Source organism: Mytilus trossulus, chromosome 2 (genome assembly GCF_036588685.1).
Source record: "Mytilus trossulus isolate FHL-02 chromosome 2, PNRI_Mtr1.1.1.hap1, whole genome shotgun sequence".
Classification (NCBI taxonomy): Eukaryota; Metazoa; Mollusca; class Bivalvia; order Mytilida; family Mytilidae; genus Mytilus; species Mytilus trossulus.
This window is the reverse complement of record NC_086374.1, coordinates 74,468,965-74,488,323: the sequence shown is the minus strand read 5'-3', so window position 1 is coordinate 74,488,323 and position 19,359 is coordinate 74,468,965. Positions and strand designations below refer to the sequence as shown.

Below are 19,359 nucleotides of genomic sequence, written 5' to 3'. Positions count from 1 at the left end.
AAATAGTACAACAAAAGAGTCGTAAAATCATTTAAACTTTTTTCTCTCTTACAAACGGCGTCAAATTCAATTATATTTTATGTTAGGTAATCGTTTATGATCAGATATGCTATAAAGGTCAACCAACTTTTAATGGCGTCTGTAAAATTTGAGATGGGATGACTTCACCACGTGAATAAGAGTTAAAGTTTCCGTGTAGGCAGCAACACTTTATAAATTATTTTTTTCGCAACTTACATACTAGTACGCTTTAAATGATAACATGTTCTCTTTTAATTCCAATTTTCGGGAAACGTTAAAAAATTGTTTGAACATAATCCCAAAGCAGCCCATTTCAATTTGCTAACATCATTCTTGGTACGCTCTTTAATTATTTCATTTATTAATATTACTTTTACTTATGGATCTTCTTCTTCTTTTTCTTTATTCTTTCCTCCACTATCTGGAGTACCACTACTTTTGTAGTGTAGCACGGATAAGCAACTGTGTGCATGTGCAGGAAAATTGTACAGTGAATATGATCGGTGCACAAACCAGTATTATTTCGCCTTAAATATATTGTTCTAGATACTGGTATAAAGGATATCAACACAGCCTGGCGTACCCACCACCAATTTACAACGCAACGGCAGTTGGTCTTATCCAAAATGAGCTAGGGCTGCGATCCCAGCCGGGTGCTCAATTCAAACATAAAACTTTAAAATAACTTAGTGTCAAATCATTTTTGTAAACGTGCAGGAAACTGTTCCATCACCATACTATATACATTTGAGCTCCATACAAATCACACATGCTAAGTCTGTTTTTTGTTATATCTACTTTACACTGTACGTGACTCTGCATTTATGTATGCCGTCCTAATTTGAACGACACAATTATATTGTGTCTACCTGTGCGAATTTCAAACGCGCAATTTTACACCATGCAGTACTGAAAACCTTCCATCCTTTACGGGTAGACTTTACATAGATAAATAAAATCGTATAAGATAAGCAAAATGAGGATGTTAACTTTGAAGTATGCCTTTTTGTGCTTCTTCGTTACATTTGTTGATTTTATAGTGATTAAGATGATAACACAATGTTGACTGATGTATCCCTATTTTTGACATTTTTACTCTTTGAGTATATTTTTTTTTGTCACGCATCGTTGACAATGTAATGGAATTTGATGCGACTGTCATACCAGTGAGAGATTAAGCTAGCTATAAAACCAGGTTCAATCCACCATTTTCTACATTAAAAAATGCCTGTACCAAGTCAGGAATATGACAGTTGTTGTCCATTCGTTTGATGTGTTTGGACTTTTGATTTTGCCTTTTGATTTTGGACTTTCCTTTTCGAATTTTCCTCGGAGTTCAATATTTTTGTGTTTTTTTTTTCCTTTTTTCTTTAACTGGCATAAAAAAATAAAAATTCAAAAGCAAATGTCGAAACTGAAAACGCAATAGCAAACAAGAAAAAGATCAAATGACGAACAACAGTATAGCAAATCCTAGACTCAGCAACACATGTACAGACTCGATCAATAACTTGGGAATGACCTTTAACGTTCATTGATACCCTTTAAATGCATACCAAAAGACATTAAAAATATACTGTTGCAATCACAATATATAAAAACAGATAGGATTGGAACATTCTGACGAATACTGCAAGAAACGGGTACTTGTTTAAAAGTATCAAGATTTCTGTAAAACTTTGGTGTAGATTCTTCCAAATTTTTAAATTATGAAAACAAACAAAGAGAAACCAGAAAGATCTATTCAATCAAAAGTTACATGTAGAACAGAGTGTTGCATGATCCGTGTAAGGAAAGCTTGTTCATATTATCTGTATTTTAACTCAACGTTGAATATATATAGAATAATACATGGCAAAATCCGTATCGCATGCTGTATCACCACGAGAAACCAATATCAGTCCCGAGGGGCGAAGGTCCCGAGGGCTGATATTGGTCGAGTAGTGATGAAACAAACAATACTGTCCTATTATTTCAACTAAAATTAACATTTATCAAATAAATATAAGATGTAGAAATGTTTAAAGTTTTATTGTTTATTTGGCGATTATATCATTCATGATCAATTTAATTTGCTAAAGAGATGAACAGCAAGACAAATATTTCTTGAAAAAATTGCTATCTACATGTATTCTAACCAAAATTTAACCCGTAAAAATTCGCTTTTGTGTTCAATTCAGCAGGTAATGAAAACAAACTTCACGAAAATTATTTATGACCAAATTAACTATAAAACTGCATATATTTCTACATCTTATTTTGTCTTTTTTATATATACTAGTCAACAAAAGAAACGATACACGACTTTGAAATAAAATTTATCAAAAAGTATTTAAAATTTTTTAAAAAATGAGATACACTATTTTAAAGGCTTTCCTTTGCAATGTATGCACATGTGATAATGAAAATCAAAACTTGTCGGAAAGTATCTAAATTCCGTGTAAATGATCAAAGGGTGCAATTTTTTTTTATTACTGGACAAGAACTTTTGGAAAAAATATCGATTTTAGTTGAAATGATATGACATTTTTTTTTAGTGGGAACTAACTTTTTTCCTTTGCCAGAAAATACAGCAACTGAACGTCATAGGTCAAACGTTGACGTCATGCCAGGTATGCGATACGGTTTTGCTATGCGATACGGGGTATGCGATACGGGTTTAGCTATGCGATACGGGGTATGCGATACGGGTTTAGCCATGCGATACGGGGTATGCGATACAAGGTAGGTGATACAGACAGGAAAAAAGAAATTTTATTAGATATTTATAATTGCTGTATTTTGCACTAAACATATGATAAATTTAAATAAACCTATTATATTTTTGCAAAGTAATACATACAAAACAACTGGACCTAGACACAAGACAATTGACAGAATATTTTTTTCAATATAATGCTTATAACTTCTTGCCAAAATACCGCTATTTTAATTTTCAAAATTAAAGAATGAAATCAACTTTCTAGTTAACATATTCACCATTTCTTTCAACACTTGGTAACACAATAGAAAAAAAACATAAATAGTATTATTGTTTTCATAGGGGAGGATGTGTTGCTTTATCATCAAAATAAACACTGAAAACGTCGATAATAAATCTCCTGCTTAAAACTTTTTAAATATCCAGATGTAACTGAGAAACTCATCATATATTTGCTTCCAAAACTTTCCTTTTATTAAATACAGTGGAGATTCAACTTTAAAACACGAAGTTTATGCTCTCCTTTGTTGTCACACATTATATATTAAGAATTTATTAGCAAATGTAAAGTCATCATAAGACAGCGACTATATCAACCAACCTCAACAGATAATACATTCAAAGTATAATTCAACAACTATATATTTTCAAATTTTTAAGTCTTTGGAAAATATTAATTTAAAATTGTAATTCAATTCGATGCCGTTTCCAAGATAAATCACATTTTTGTGTGAATCTCGGTGATATTTCATTCTTATTGAATGCTATTCAAGTGCATCCAGCTGTTTGCGTAAACATTGACACGGTCAAAATTTTCCATAAAGTCTATGAGTGGACTACTGATTAAACGAATAGCTCTGTATTTTAAAGGAGGGTGTGAAAACGGTCATTATCGTATGCCTATCGTTGTGCTTGCTAGAATATTTAGTGATAAGAGATCTTCGTAGGGCGTAGCTAATTTTTAAATTAGGAAGTTCTTGAGTGCACGTGATGTCTTTTGCTGCATAAAAAAATACGTCTTTCGGTCTTAAGTGAAACTTATGAATGATATACCTGGAACAGCAGTTGCAAGGACTGAAATCAGTTAAACAATGAGAACCCTGTTACACTGATTCACTACCCCTACACTATAGGGAATCTAGGAAAACATACCAAATATCAAGAATCGTACAGATTAATGGACAGTAAGTTTGTTAATTTTCTTCAATGTTTGATGTCGTGCTCAATTGACAAGAAATGTATCTTTGAAATATACAATTTCTGTATCATATGATCTTTTACACTGACAGTGACACACCACATCCGAATGGGATAACTATTTCTCATCCCAGCTATTCTAGATAAGTAAAAAAAAACATTTACACTTCATAAAATCTAGTTCAGATCGCCGTACAATCCTAAATATATACTTTCTATCTTATTATATAGTATATACCTTTATTGAGCCCACGACACAATGTTTCAGAGTCTACATTAAATTAATATCGAGTTTGTATCCAGTCGTCATGGTATAACGGTTTGGGTCGTGGGTTGAATTGCTTAAGGTTTTTTTAGTTCGAATCCCAGCATAGACATTTGATTGTTTCTACATACATTTTGACTGTTAGTCTTTTCTGTATCAATTATTCAGAGTTTGATTGAAGATTAAGCATTCCGGCCAAAATGTTACAAAACAAAGGAAAGCATGCAAAACAAAGAAGCTCCAGCTGGGTTTATATGGAAGGGGTGATCCGGCTCAGATCACCCCTGGTAGTACACAGGAGCTTGGATTTAAAAGTTGGAATTCTGTAGCTTTGAACTATCATAATTTAAACAAAAAACACCGTAAATCCTTTCAAACCCACGAAAGTGATTTTTTTTTATTTCACAAATTATGAACAGCTTTTGACTAGTTATAAATTCAGAACAAAAAAAATCAAATGGTATTTTTATTAAATGATATTAGTTCCGTTAAAATAATTCACTGGCATCATTGTTTGGGAGCATATTGAACCAGATATTTAACCCACAGTGTGGGAACGGAACTGTACGGTTTTCTAATATTTTGGTCATTCGGGAGACTGTCAAGCGGTGCTCCGACATTCGAAAAATAACAAGTTGCTTGATGGAAACTTTGACGAACTCTTTTGTTCCTATATAACGTTTCTGCTTCAAGTTTTGATAGCTAAAACATTCTTTATGTAAATATGAACCAATAAAATAATAAGAAAGATATATGCATCAAAACGTTTTCCTTAGAATGGTGGAGCTCCGTGTAAAACGATCAAAATTGTCACACAACAGCGATCAAAAATGTCAAATAAACATCGAAAAATCAATGTTTGCTACCTGGATTTTCACATGTACCTTTTCTGATATATAGTCTTACCTGTCTGAAAGTTTCAAAGCCATTGTCCCAGTATAGAAATCCAAATATACTCATTTTCTCCATGTCGGATATTTTTATTGACTGTACAATCGCTCGCAAGTTGACTGTAATATCACTCGGAGCCTTCCTGTAAATCACTTGGAGCTTTTCTTTTCATCGTTTGGCCAACTAGACTACTCCGAAAGGAGGGTAACCTACTTAACCTTCTTATGACTTTACGGTTCAGCTAGCAAGCAAGCTAGTCAATGCATTTTGCTGTAATAGTTTCTAGTGGCATATGACTAATTATAACTCTTAATTAGATAATGCTAAACTTCTTCTGCCACATTCATGATCAGTTTATGTTTTCCATGATACTTTTGTCATCTAAATATTTATTAAAACTACTGCAATCCAATACAATATATGTCTGTTATGATTTTTCTCTCCTTTTTCTGTTACGATTTTTGGTATTGTTGTCGATTTTTGTTTTAACCTAAATTACACACTCAAAAGTGTTAATGATTTTTGAACGTTTTGTTTGAATGGCTGCAGCCTGCATTAGCAGATCTGGTATGCGGGGAGAGGGAGTTTTTGGTGGTTGAAGCCTATTTTTTTTCGATTTTTATTGTGTTCCGTGGTTTGGATCCCCTTTGTAGAAAGGCGGGATCCGCACCTGGTCTGATATCGTCAATGATAGTATGATGATCCGATTTTTCATCTGATTTTTATAGTTTGGTCTTGTGCTGTGATAGTTTTAGGAAAACGTTTTGATGCATATGTCTTTCTTATTATTTTATTGGTTCATATTTACATAAAGAATGTTTTAGCTATCAAAACTTCAAGCAGAAACGTTATATAGGAACATAAGAGTTCGTCAAAGTTTCCATCAAGCAACTTGTTATTTTTCGAATGTCGGAGCACCGCTTGACAGTCTCCCGAATGACCATGAAAGGGAAGTTGTTACGACGTAAGTATATATCCGATATCATTTGTGAAATTATTTATTTTGATTTAATAATAAACTTTCTATTTAAATATCGAGAATCTTCTTGCATGCGAACAATAAAATCAAAGTACTTATTAGTTAACATAGAGTAACAGATCAATATTTTAGGGACGACTACGGGGTTTAAAAATAATAAAACAGCAATAAATTTTAAAAATAGAGGTTACAGAAAATACGAATACTTTTTCGTGAATTTTATTTTATAGTATCATCAGCGTTTTTATGAAAGGAGTCAACCGGATTATTCACATATATATTTGAACTATTTAGTTAATCCAAAACAAAGGTAAAATCACAGAAATACTAAACTCAGAGGAAAATTCAATCGTAAAGTCCCTAATCAAATGGAAAATTCAAACGACAAAACACATCAAACGAAAGGACAACAACTGTCAATGCATCGTTTACAGTAGGTTTTATATCTTATATATGAAAATAACTTTTAAAAGAAAACTACACGAGTGGACACAGTTTGGTTAAGAAGTTGCTATAATTAGGCCAAAATAAGTTTGAATTACGTAAGGAACATGTTGGTGTTACCGATAAAGCAATGACTGACAGGAGACACATGGAACAACGACATATATTGAAATATGTTTGCCAATTCTGATATTATGCTAATATTTATGATTACATTACAATATAACTGAACCTGTGAAATAATTCTCAAATATTACAAACAAGGATGTATGTATATTTAAAAAATAAGATGTAGATATTTTATATGCGATGGACATCCGAATGCGAAAATTGTAAGTTCGTACGAAGTTGGTCCCGATCTCGTTAAAATACAAAAAAGTGACCGAAGCAAGTACGATGAATAACGAAGTCTATACGATGGTGCCGATATTATATACGATAGCAAAAGATGGACATACTCAGGTTAACCGAAGACGGGTATTCACGAAGGCTACACGATGGATTACGAAGGCTACATGATGGATTACGATGATGGCGCGATGGCCACACGATGTCTAAAAGACGTCGTGTACAGCTTACTATGCATTTAAATTATATGCCGAAGGAATCACGCGTTTTAAATTGTTTGATCAATATTGAATATATTATTATTTATGTTCTAATTCGCCAAGCTCAACCGAACATAAATTATTTATCAATAAAACTCAACACATGTATACAATAGGAATGAGCTCTCCTTGTAAGTAGCACACTTTCGAAATGACAAAGTAGATAAGAAAAAACTGGTATGAAAATTACAAGCCAAGATTCTTAGTAGCGAGTATTTTTTCAGAAATATTTTCACGCACATATCCGTCTTTTGCTGTATCTGAAGACCATCTACCGTGTTTCTTAAATATTCTCTCTTGAATAACAACAGCAGCCGCAGCTGTTGCTCCACCTGCTCTTAAACTATGCAAACCAAATTTTGATTTTTCTAATCCCAAAGATTCTAAAGCCTCTTACAGTACTTCTCTGGCTCTTGTATAAGACAAAGGCGCATGACCCCTTAGCACGTACGTGTTAGTCTTTTTACGATATAAAACTGATCTAAATATGAATTCTATAGAGCCGTGTTTAATGTTCGCTTGGTTCAAGTATGTCTCTAACATTTGGACTGGACAGGTAACCGAATATGTTTTGGAAATAAAAACATGAGTTCCTGCTCTTTGTTGTTGTCCGTTTTGCTTTTTTCGATGAATAAAGACATATATAATGAATGAAATGAAACATGTGACCTTTTTAAATTAACTTATTCTGAAAATCTTAAAAATCCGGCATAGCTAACGAAACACATACATGCTATTCTTCTATGGTTTAAAGTACTATTTGTATTGCCGTATTTCAAAACCAGTTGATTAAGAATATGAGGAGATATTGGTTCCTTCTTGTTTACAATGTGATGACCGATTGACCTTTGTGTACCTTCTTTTACAGAATAACAAAGAAAAGAAGCACAAGGATTTACATATCCAGCTAATTTGTGTGTCCATTGAATGGCATAATATGCCTCATCTATCTTTGCAGAAGAATTATAACTTTTTCGTAAGTAAATCAAATATAATGTGACATTATAATCTGATGCCGGTAAAGGCTTTATATTAAATAAATTACACCATTTACAAAAGCTATTTAATGCATACCTGTATTTCTTTCTAGTATTATCAGCTCTAGAATTTAAACAATAATCTGGAAGACATTTTGCAAGATTGCTAAGAGCTTCATTCTGTGGTATTTTATTCTTAGACCAACGACCAGTACTAAAAACATCGGCAAAACGTATAAATAAAATAAACAAATAATAATATTATAAAACTTTTTTTTTTTTTTTTTTTTTTTAAATATCTTATATTCATCGTACTATTCACTAGACCTTGCTATATCAACATACATAGCCATGTCATACATCTTACTACATGTATTCTTGCTATATCAACATACATAGCCGTGTCAGAACCAAATTTGCAATACAATGCAAATTTCACATATTGTAAACAATTAACAATATGTACAAATAAACTCGAACATCATTAAGTCGCTTACATCTTAATTGCCAGTATATCAGACTTAAAATGCTTGGTACCAAAAATGGAGTTTTTATTCTGTCCTTGAATAAATATATTCTGACCTGATGAAAAATCAAGAACTTCTATAACGTAAGGTTGAAATTCCAATCTTCTATTAAAAATCAAAGACCAAAATGCCGATGAAGGCCATTTTGTAACGATCAATGTTCCCTCAGCTCTACAGAGAATGAGATGTTTAATACTTTTAGCCACTTAACTTATCGGAGGAACCATCCAATTATTTTCCATTGTCCAGTTTTGAGCGAAAGCGTCAATAGCAGTGCTTCCTGGATTCCAAAATTTTGAGTTGAACCTTTTCAGTTTTGTATTATGAAAATTAGCAAATCTATCGATTGTGTAAGGACCCCAAATTTCATTCATGAAAGTAAAAAACTGAAACGAGGTTTGCCAGTCATCAATATCAACCATTTTAGATATGAAGTCAGCTTTGAAATTTTCACACCGAGGTATCCAAGTAGGACACAACGTGATACCCGACCTTGTACATGTTCTAAAAATATCATAAGCTAAATGTTGTAAATGCAACTTTGTACTGCCTTTATTGATTATATTTACACAGTTTTGGTTGTCTGTATGCCATTTAACTATTTTACATTTCATATCGTGTTCAAACGAATTCAACGATAACTGAATAGCCCTGAGTTCACGCCAAGTGGAACTCAATTTTTTCTCATTTTTCTCAAGTTTTCCTGCCAAAATTTCAATTCAGCTAATACACATTTTTCATATACTAAATATAACTTTGAATCCCATGTTTTTCTGTTTTCTATGCGAAATATATATGCCTCGTCATTAAATTTGTGACATTACCCATAACTGGTGACATTGATATGATTCTTCCGGCAAATTGAGCCAGCATACGTGCGTTTAAATTTAAAAATGATTTTAGTATAATATCAAGAGAATTTTTAGTGTCTTTAATTCTAGATCTGCGCTCTGGCACCTTTAAAGTAAAATCTTTAGAATCCAAAATCAGTCCTAACCATTCTAAACACTGAACCGGTTCAAAAATTTATTTTTCTTCATTGACAATAAATCCAGCCAGTTTTAGTGATGACTTTACAAATTCAAAAGTATCTTTACAATTTTTATAACCTTCATCCATGCCTAATCTATCGTCAAGATAAAGGACAATATAAACACCATTTTCTCGTCAATACTTTACCATTGGTCTCAAACATTTAGTGAATATATAGGGGGCGCTACTTAAACCAAAAGCTAATACAGAAAAGCAGTAAAACTTGTTATTCCAGGAAAAACCTAAATATGTTTGTTGTTCTTTACAGATGTCCAAATGAAAATATCCAGATTTTAAATCAAACTTAATTAGAAAATGATCTTTTTGGAAGAATTCCATTGCAATTTTCCAATCTTCAAATTTTACCTTGTTTTTCACAACATAGAAATTCAATTCACTTAAATCTAAAATCAAACGCTTTTTACCAGTCTTTTGTGTAGCAACACTGAGAGGATTAACGACGAATGGTTGAAATGGTACTTCTAGAATACAGCCATTGCTAATTAGCTCAGTTATCGCTTCATTTACAAAAAAAAACTATTCTTTAAAGCAGATTTATTATTCCGAAATTTCATTGGAGGGGGTTGTTTCATAAATGGAATTATATAACCCTCTTCAATGGTGTCCAACACAAATTTGCTGGTCCCAATGTGTTTCCAAAACTCTATATGTTTAAATAAGCTTGATTTTACTCCTTTAGTTATTTTTGAAAAATCTATATTATCAAAATATTTAACATGTTGAAAGAGAACATTAATATGACCAAATAGCATTAAATTGTCAACAAAAGAAATATACTCATCTTGTATCTTTTCACTTTGACAAGTTTCCAAAGGTTGGTTTGTTTGTTGCTTTTGGCCAGTTTGGTGACACTCGTAACAGGTGTCGTATGGGGTCGCCTCACGGCGACGGAACCTCGGAAAGGGCTGCTGTGTAGCGTTGTAAGGCTGATAGTAACTGTTACTAGTATCAGTAGAGTTGGCAGGTCTAGAAACGGTGGCGGACGGTTTTGAGTAAGGTTTTCCACGGGTTTTCTTTTCTTTGATTGTCTTGAGGGCCCTGCTTTCTGCTTGCCGTAAACGTTTTTCATCTTCTGAATCTGATGCCAGGTCATCACTTTCGTATTCTCTGACTGTGGACCAGCCTGCTGGCGACTTGTCGGCAATTCGAATCAATTTATTCCTCCTGTTGATTTTAAGAATAAGGCCCGATATCAAATTGGTGCTAACAGAATCTTCCGCGGATGTACGCTTCTGAAGTTTCTGCAATTCGGAAACTATATCTGAGTTGAAGGAGTATTGAATCTGATTCCCTTCCCCCTTAAGCTTAACGGACACCTCTTTCTTGAGCTTCTTAGCTAGGGAGTCGTTCCCGGAGGCTAACTCGTTCTTCAGAGAAGAAATCTGACTATCAAAATAGGATGTAAAAAGTTCAAAAGTTTGATCACTTATCTGTGGTACAGAACTAGACTTGGCACCTGAATGTACTGGTGGCTCGTGCAAAAGCAATGTGTCCTCGTCGTCTGAGTGGTTTTGCTACTCTGTAAAGGCAGAACGTCGAATAACTGGTTATAAAAATAACTTATATTTATAATGAGATTCTGCACGAGAATCACGATCCTACCCTCGTACAAACGGGTAGAATACCTGCATTGCGACATACAATAGCCAATCAAATATTCTTTCTTAACTGTCGTTACATTACGATGGTGAGGATGGTGATACGAACTCAATACGAACCATCAACATCGGACGCACCTTCGTGGATTTCTGAACATGTTTAAACATTTAGAACCTTTCCCGAAGTTTTCTTGGCTAGAAAAAATGGCCGATGGTTGTACGATGGTTAAAAATGGCACTACGGATAGCCCGATCTGGATCCAATCAGTCCCGATTTTGAAAATTTCCATAATCGTGTTGCCATCGGCGTAAAAATCGGGACAGTGTGACGCAGGCATTAAGAGAACACTCCATGAAATGACACATGCCGTAGAAGTTAGCAACTTAAAGTCATCGTACGTCTTTAAAAAATTATCAACACTTGTATCCCATAGCAGGCTTCAGGAGGCCCCGAAATGACTAATATTTAACAATTCAAACAAAACAATGAACAATCTGGTGCATGTTCTAAAAAATAAACAAACTCAAAATATAACTGATACTTATAAATAAGCTACCAAATTTATGTAATGACAAAAGTCTCGATTCAAATAAAGCATACTAAACCAAATAAACGTTCTCAAAATCAAACCTATCTTTATGTTATGGTATTTTACGTTTAAATTGAATTTGTACATTGCAGTTATAAACACAAATGTTAAAACACAAAGTGGCAGAATCGTTAAAATATGAATCTTTAATTGAACAATAATTATAATGATTCCTAATAAATTAGTTTTAAAGAAACAAACCTTAGTGTTGTCCATAACATACCACTGCTGTACATCGTCTTTGACAAAAAGTACGACAACATCGATATCCTGAAAATAAATTAACAAATACGTTTCCAGACATGTGTGTGACTAAATTGTTAATCAAGTAACAATCTTAGTTTTTTGTATGATGTACTGTCGTCTATAAACAAAATATGATGAGTCTTATGTAAATTATAATCCTGGTACTTTTGATAACTGTTTACACCACTGGGTCGATGCCACTGCTGGTGGACGTTTCGTCTCCGATGGTATCACCAGCCCAGTAGTCAACATTTCGGTTTTGACATGAATATCAATAATGATATCATTTTTATAAATTTCCTGTTTACAAAACTTTGAATTTTTCGAAAACCTAAGGATTTTCTCATCCCAGGCATAGATTACCTAAGCCGTATTTGGCACAACTTTTTGGAATTTTGGATCCTCAATGCTCTTCCACTTTGTACTTGTTTGGCTTTATAAATATTTTGATTTGAGCGTCACTGATGGGTCTTATGTAGAAGAAACGCGCGTTTGGCATACTAAATTATAATCCTGGAACTTTTGATAACTGTTTATCAAATGGCACAAAATAAAATAGACAACAACTGTCATATTCCTGACTTGTAACAGACATTTTCAAATGTAGAAAATGGTGGATTGAACCTGGTTTTACAGCGCAAAATCTCTCACTTGTATGACATTCGCATAGAATTCAATAAATTTAAAACGATGCGTGAACAAAACAGACATAAAATTGTCAAAATAGTGATACAAACATCTTCATTGTATCATATTCTTAATCAGAACAAAATAAAAAAAATGTATAACAATGAAGCACAACAAAAGATTGATATCAAATAATTTTGTAGTTCAAAATATTTAAAAATCATAATAGATAATGGCATTTTAATAAAACCAAAACAGAATGACGGGATGTTTAAAAGTACAGAGCCACGTCATATGTACCAAAGAAACGCAAAAAGCCGCATATACAATGCACACCGGCAAATAAAGAAAGATAATACAAACACATTGACGGTGTTTTTAAGTACCGAGCCATGTCAAATGGGTATAACCGAAAACAGACCAAACAGCAAAAGTAACATTAATAACAGAACAAAGACAAATAAAAGTTGTCAGTCGTTAAGCAAACACAAATAAAAACCATTAAAGAGCAATTACTCTAATAAGGAGTCATCTGACAATTTCGATACATGACTGATTTTTATAGATGTCGTCTTGTCAATACGTGCGATTGTGGAAGTTATGTGATATATTACATAATTGATAAATACCTCTAAAGTAGCAACCAACTCAAGAAACAATGTAAAATATACGTTCGCTTGTACCATACTTTTCCTCCTTTTTCTGATATCATAAATAACATAAACGTGGAGCTGCAATTTATACTTGTCTTGAAAAGGTAGTTTATTTGACTTTTAATATAATCCTGGATATAAATTTGATTTCCCCATGCAAAGTTACCTCAATAACACTCGGACGTTTTGTGTCATGACTTGATACGCGTGATGACTAATTTTCTCAATAGATTTGTATCTACTTCGTTGACTCAATCTTATGTAGCTTCGTTTCATGTGTATTGTAGTTTAGCCGAATTTACCTTCGACGACCTCTGATGACCATATAAACGATATTAACATAAAAACAGATTTAAATAAATTTCGATATCGTGCAATTGTATTTTCCTATGTCTGTTAAATTTCATTTTACAGTCAGGATACTACTTCGTCAAAATTATCTCCCCATTACGGCAGTTCATTTTTACAATCGTAGAAAGGGAAGCCATTGTAGGGATGACACGCTACCAATTTTGCTCTTTGAAATCGATAAATTTATCCAGATTGCACCATTATGATCCTTATATGTCAGTTGTATTCTAAAAGACAAATGTATCAACTAGCTAATGAGCATCAGTTAATGATCTTGTCTGCATTGATTCAACTTAAAACTATTGTTTGATCGGTTTTCAGGTGGAATTTTTGAAAATTCATAAACATTTTAAAACAAAATCTAATTAAATATTTCGTGGAAGGGCAGACTAGATTTTTTTAGTGGTTGAAGACTATGAATTATAATTTTTCGAAGATATGCATTTTCATTATCCAACTTGAAAGACTGTCGTCAAGTACTTTCCGTAAAGAAATAGCTATTCGAACCCACCTACTCTGTTTTTTGTGATTCATTAGATAGGTATTTCACTTGACCCATATATTGCATCTTTTAGTACTGTGATTTTTTAATGTTATAAAGTCAACCTGTAGCTTTGATAAATTAAAATGATAGAATCTGAAGCGAGACGATGTATGAAATGTTCTTGATTTGTACGATATCAAGACAAAATATTCAACTCAACCACGCACTAACATAAAAAGGTGCACTCGATTTTCTCCTTTCGATACTAGTGTTACTCATTTTTTTGGAATTTTTTCTTGAGTCACATAATGGAAGTGCAGAAACGAAAATTACTGAACTGATAGATTGATATGTTTTTTCGTCCGTAATATTTTTTTTTTTAATTGGAGGTTATACATTTTTTTCATCACTTGAAAGATACGTATGTCGTCGACTTGATATCTAATTGTTCTGCTTAACCATGTACTTGAAAAATTGAAAACTTATGCAAATGATGATTTTAAAATAAAACACTTCGTAATTGAGAAGAAAACTGTAATTTTATTTGTTTCTATTAACTTTTAAATTTTTTGTCACTATAGTAAACATTACAGTACACATTTATAACCTTCTCTAACAAAGAGCTTCGATTCTTTTGTTCTATTTCAATCGGGTTTCCGACTTTTTATAGATTAAAAATATAGTTAATCATCTTTTTTACCTGTATGCGAATGATTTTTTTGTGGATCGAATCAGTCAATCAAATGATTTACCTTTGTTTCACTTTCAAAGTTGACATTCTTTTCCTTAAAATAACTTTAGACGAACTTTGCATGCCTTATACACTTCTAACTAAGGGATTAAATCGAAGTTCACATGTATACGGATTCAATGCGGTCGAATTATTCACTTACAATTCGATGATTCTTCGATTAATTTTGATAAACTTGAACCATACTGGCTGCTTAAAGTGAGTTATCACGTCACTATTTCACTTTCATTTATGATTGAACACAAAATGATCATAATTTAGTTTTTTATATATATATATCTCGCAGCTAGTTCCCCTTTAAATGAAATAAACAGTCATATCTATTAATTGACAATTTGTCTCAACACTTGTAGACTTTAGCAAACAATCAGATCGATTTAAATGAGCGGCGAAATATACCAGAGGGACAGTTTAACTGTTGATTTGCAATGATGGTGGTATGCCGAAAATCTTCACTAAATGCTCTATTACAAATAAATACGAAATCATGTCAGCTGGTTTCAGAGAAAGGATAATGTTTTATTTATACATATAAATTTTGTGCACATACATTGGATCAACTAATTATCATCATTTATCACTACTTAATCGTCCAATGTTCATCGTTGTTTTAAACATTTGCTCATTTAAATGGACAGTTGGGTAGTTTATATGAATGCTTGAATGCTGGATAATACACAGTATCTCAATCTATCTCATAAAAATCGTTAATCGAAACAAAACTATTCTGAACAACGCTGTATTTAAATTGAACGTCCTAAAATAGTCCAATTGCCAATCACAGTTTTGATTTTTTATCACACACTTTAAACACAAATTGCTTCCCTTCTGTAGACTTGTTTTCTTTAAGTCAAAAGTTCTACTTCATAAAGGAAACTGAATATGAAACGTTTCAAAAAATAACATAAGAACATTAATATGTGTTGTCTGCTCTTTGATCGGGTTGTTGTCTCTTTGACACATTCCCCATTTCCATTCTCAATTTTGTTAATAGTACAACATAAACCTTCCAGGCTAAACTTAATCAGGAGTTGATTTTCTATTAGTAAACATTTAATGTCTTTTGTAGTTTGGTATATTTTGGGGGTAAGGGTGTCTAGTTTGTATTGTTTTATTTTAGATGAATTATAGTCATTGTGTACCCTGACCATTCGTACCCTCCATTTCGTATCTCTGGAAAAAATCATTTCGTACACTCACCATATCGTGCCTTGACCATTTCGAACCTTATGAAATATCTACATGTACAAATTTATACCATTTTGTACCTCATGGAAGCTTATATTTATGACATTTCGTATCTCAAGGTAGATAAACATGTTTTTGTTTCTTGGTAAAAAGTGTCTCATTGATTGCTCCATTTTGTACTTTATCATTTATGGAAGACTTATATTTATACCATGTCGTATCTCATGGAAGATTTGTATGTATGCCAGTTCGTACTCAAGAACCGATAACATTGATTTTGTTTCGTTGGTATAAATCTGAAACCAAAGACTCGCGCCGTACTGTCATATTATTTACAAAGGTACGTAGCATCTATAATACTAAAAAGACGAGGTCCAATTTGTCAGCTGTCATCACGTAAAATCGACGAATCAAAGAATTCAACTTTATATTATATACAACTAATATAGTACAAAGGTGTAGATTAAAAATTTCATCACTCCAGGTCCTTTTGTTTTCCACGAAATTAATATTGCCAATAATTAAGAAGTTCCGGGTCGAGTCCGATACCGATACCAATAGTATATTCACCTGTTACCTATAACCTTATTTGTACGTTCCGCATCTGACAGGCGCACCACCAAACAGTGTATTCAGGATTAATATGCTATATAAATAACAGTAGTATACCGCTGTTCAAAACTCATAAATCCATGGACAAAAAACAAAATCGGGGTATCAAACTAAAACCGAGGGAAACGCATTAAATATAAGAGGAGAACAACGACATAACACCGAAACGTAACACACACAGAAACGGACCAAGCATCAGACAAAACACCACGAGAATAACAAATATAACATGAAAACCAAATACATGAATTTGGGATAGACACGGGTCATAATCACAGGGTTGACACTACTAAATTGTCAAATTATTACCTATTGTAGTATTTTAATCAGTAAGACTTTCTAAGAGGTTAACAATACGAAAACTAAAAATCTGGACTAAAAATAAGGCATATAGGTACAGTTTTCAATTTGTCAGCGGGTATTACGTTAAACAGCGAATCAAAGAATTCAACTTTATTTATAACTAATATAGGACAAATCTGTTGATTAAAAAATACCCCATTCCATGACCTTTTGTCACGTTTCCAAATAATTAATATTACCAACCAAAAGGATATGTTCTAGTTCGACGGGTTCAAACAGAAAGATTTGAAAGCAGAGAAAACTGTGTATCTTAAAATCGGCATGACTTTATCAGATGACAATACTAATAATAAAATAAGGCTTGCGCATAGTTATATACTTTAATTAAGTCACGGACCCGCGATATCACGGGTGTGCTCTAGTTATATTTAATTGCGTTTAAATGCTTATTGAATATACGTGCCATTTGACATTGCGACATGAGGCTAAATATTGAGACATATTTCATTGATTATGTTATGGTGTAGTTTAACCTTAATGTATATAAAATAGAATAAGATATCAATAGATTTAAAAATAATAATACTGTTGAAAATCATGTTTCTTTTTAACTAAACGGTCAAGGTACGAAATAACTTACATATGTCAGTGTTCATTTCGCTCAATCGTTAGTTGAATTCCAGTGCTTTGGGACTGTAATTACTGTGAGCTTTGTACTAGCCTTGATTTCAGGCTTTCTTCTACTAATAGTATTTGTAGTAGAAAGAATACACTTTTTTTTCAATCCCACAGTGAAAAGCTTTGAAAACAACCATTTGTTTAACTTTCGATGGCTGTTAATTCTTGTTAATTAAGAATTATGACGTTTAAAAATTGTTAAATAATTGTTAAGAATTATCTGCTTGTACAGATTACCTTTTTCCTACAAATTTAACAACTAACATTCAAGTACGTCGATCAGGATAATGAAACCACTCTTCAACTGTTGTCTGTATGTTTTATGAGCATCTCTTGTGATCTTTTTGCAAAAGGTAAAATATTTTTCTTTACCGAACTCCAAAGAAAATTCAAAACGGAAAGTCCCTTATCAAATCTCAAACACATCAAACGAATAGACAACAACTGTAACAATCCTGACTTGGTATAATACATTTCCTGGAAAGAAACATCCTTTAAAAATAATTATATATAATATTTTGTACATCCAATAACCATGCGTTTGATAAAATGGAGGATGTCTTAGAGAAGTACTGAAGTCCATCACAATTTCATGATTTGAAGAAAAAAAACACATCTGTGGATAACATGGATGACACATATCCTCCTATATATAGTTATTTATGTGTTTCAATCTGTACAAATGTTAATCTCACAACAAACCAAGATCAATACAATAACGATCAGACATGTACAACAAATTGTAAGAACAAAGTGGTAGTTGAATAGGGTAAATGCCGAAAGTAAACACGATGAAATGTCTCAGCTGCTAATCTTATCGTAATTGAACTTGTGTTGAAAGTTTATAATATGAAGGTTTTACTACAAATACAAATTAATCGAACATTTGCAATGACCAATGGAAGTGAGATAGAAAACAGATCAGGTCCGATACAAGACAAACATGTACACCTTATATCAAATGATTTTCGTCAATTGTAAGTAGCTTTTTAGAAACATGTCTGAACCGGATAAACCATGCGAATGAGGTCAAGTTTGGATGAACCCTGCCAATTAACATGTAAACTATGCAATCTTTTCATAATTGCCTATTGCTTATAATAACTAAAAAAAAACAGTTGTTCCATTCACCAAATGAAGCTGATCTATTGCTTAACGTATTAGAATAAAAATTAAAAAAACACTTAACATTGACTACTGCAAATAAGTTCCAGATAAGTTAGACGTGCCAGACATTGATTTGCTCTTAAAATCATTCCATACACCAAATATGAAGGCCCTATTTATTAACTATAGCATATGAGATATAGAAAGATGCACAAAATATAACATAGTTCAATGAAGTTCAAGGTTAGATAAAACCTTCCAGCCTAACATGTACTACTTTTAACCATTCGATACACCAAATATGTTTGCAGTATGGCTTATAATATACAAGTTACGTCTTGACCTCTATGATTTTACACTTAATCACTGATGAATGAAGTAACCATTGATGTCAGGTGGGCACTGTTTGACAGGAATATAGACCTTGGAAAATACTCATATGAAAAGTGAATAGACTTTTTGTCAAGCTGTCGATGAACAATACAAATGAGACAAAAAAAGACCAATG

The 19,359-nt window shown here is 32.7% G+C and overlaps 1 protein-coding gene across 1 annotated transcript; it reads right to left on the bottom strand.

Moving 5' to 3' along the window:
- Positions 1-7,292: 7,292 nt before the first annotated feature.
- Positions 7,293-13,410, bottom strand: LOC134706004 (uncharacterized). Its single transcript, XM_063564717.1, has 5 exons — positions 13,354-13,410; positions 12,053-12,121; positions 10,441-11,177; positions 8,181-8,297; positions 7,293-7,449 (listed from the first exon to the last, which is right to left on the bottom strand). Exons 1-5 carry the CDS (start codon positions 13,408-13,410, stop codon positions 7,293-7,295), a joined length of 1,137 nt encoding a protein of 378 aa, XP_063420787.1.
- Positions 13,411-19,359: the final 5,949 nt, after the last annotated feature.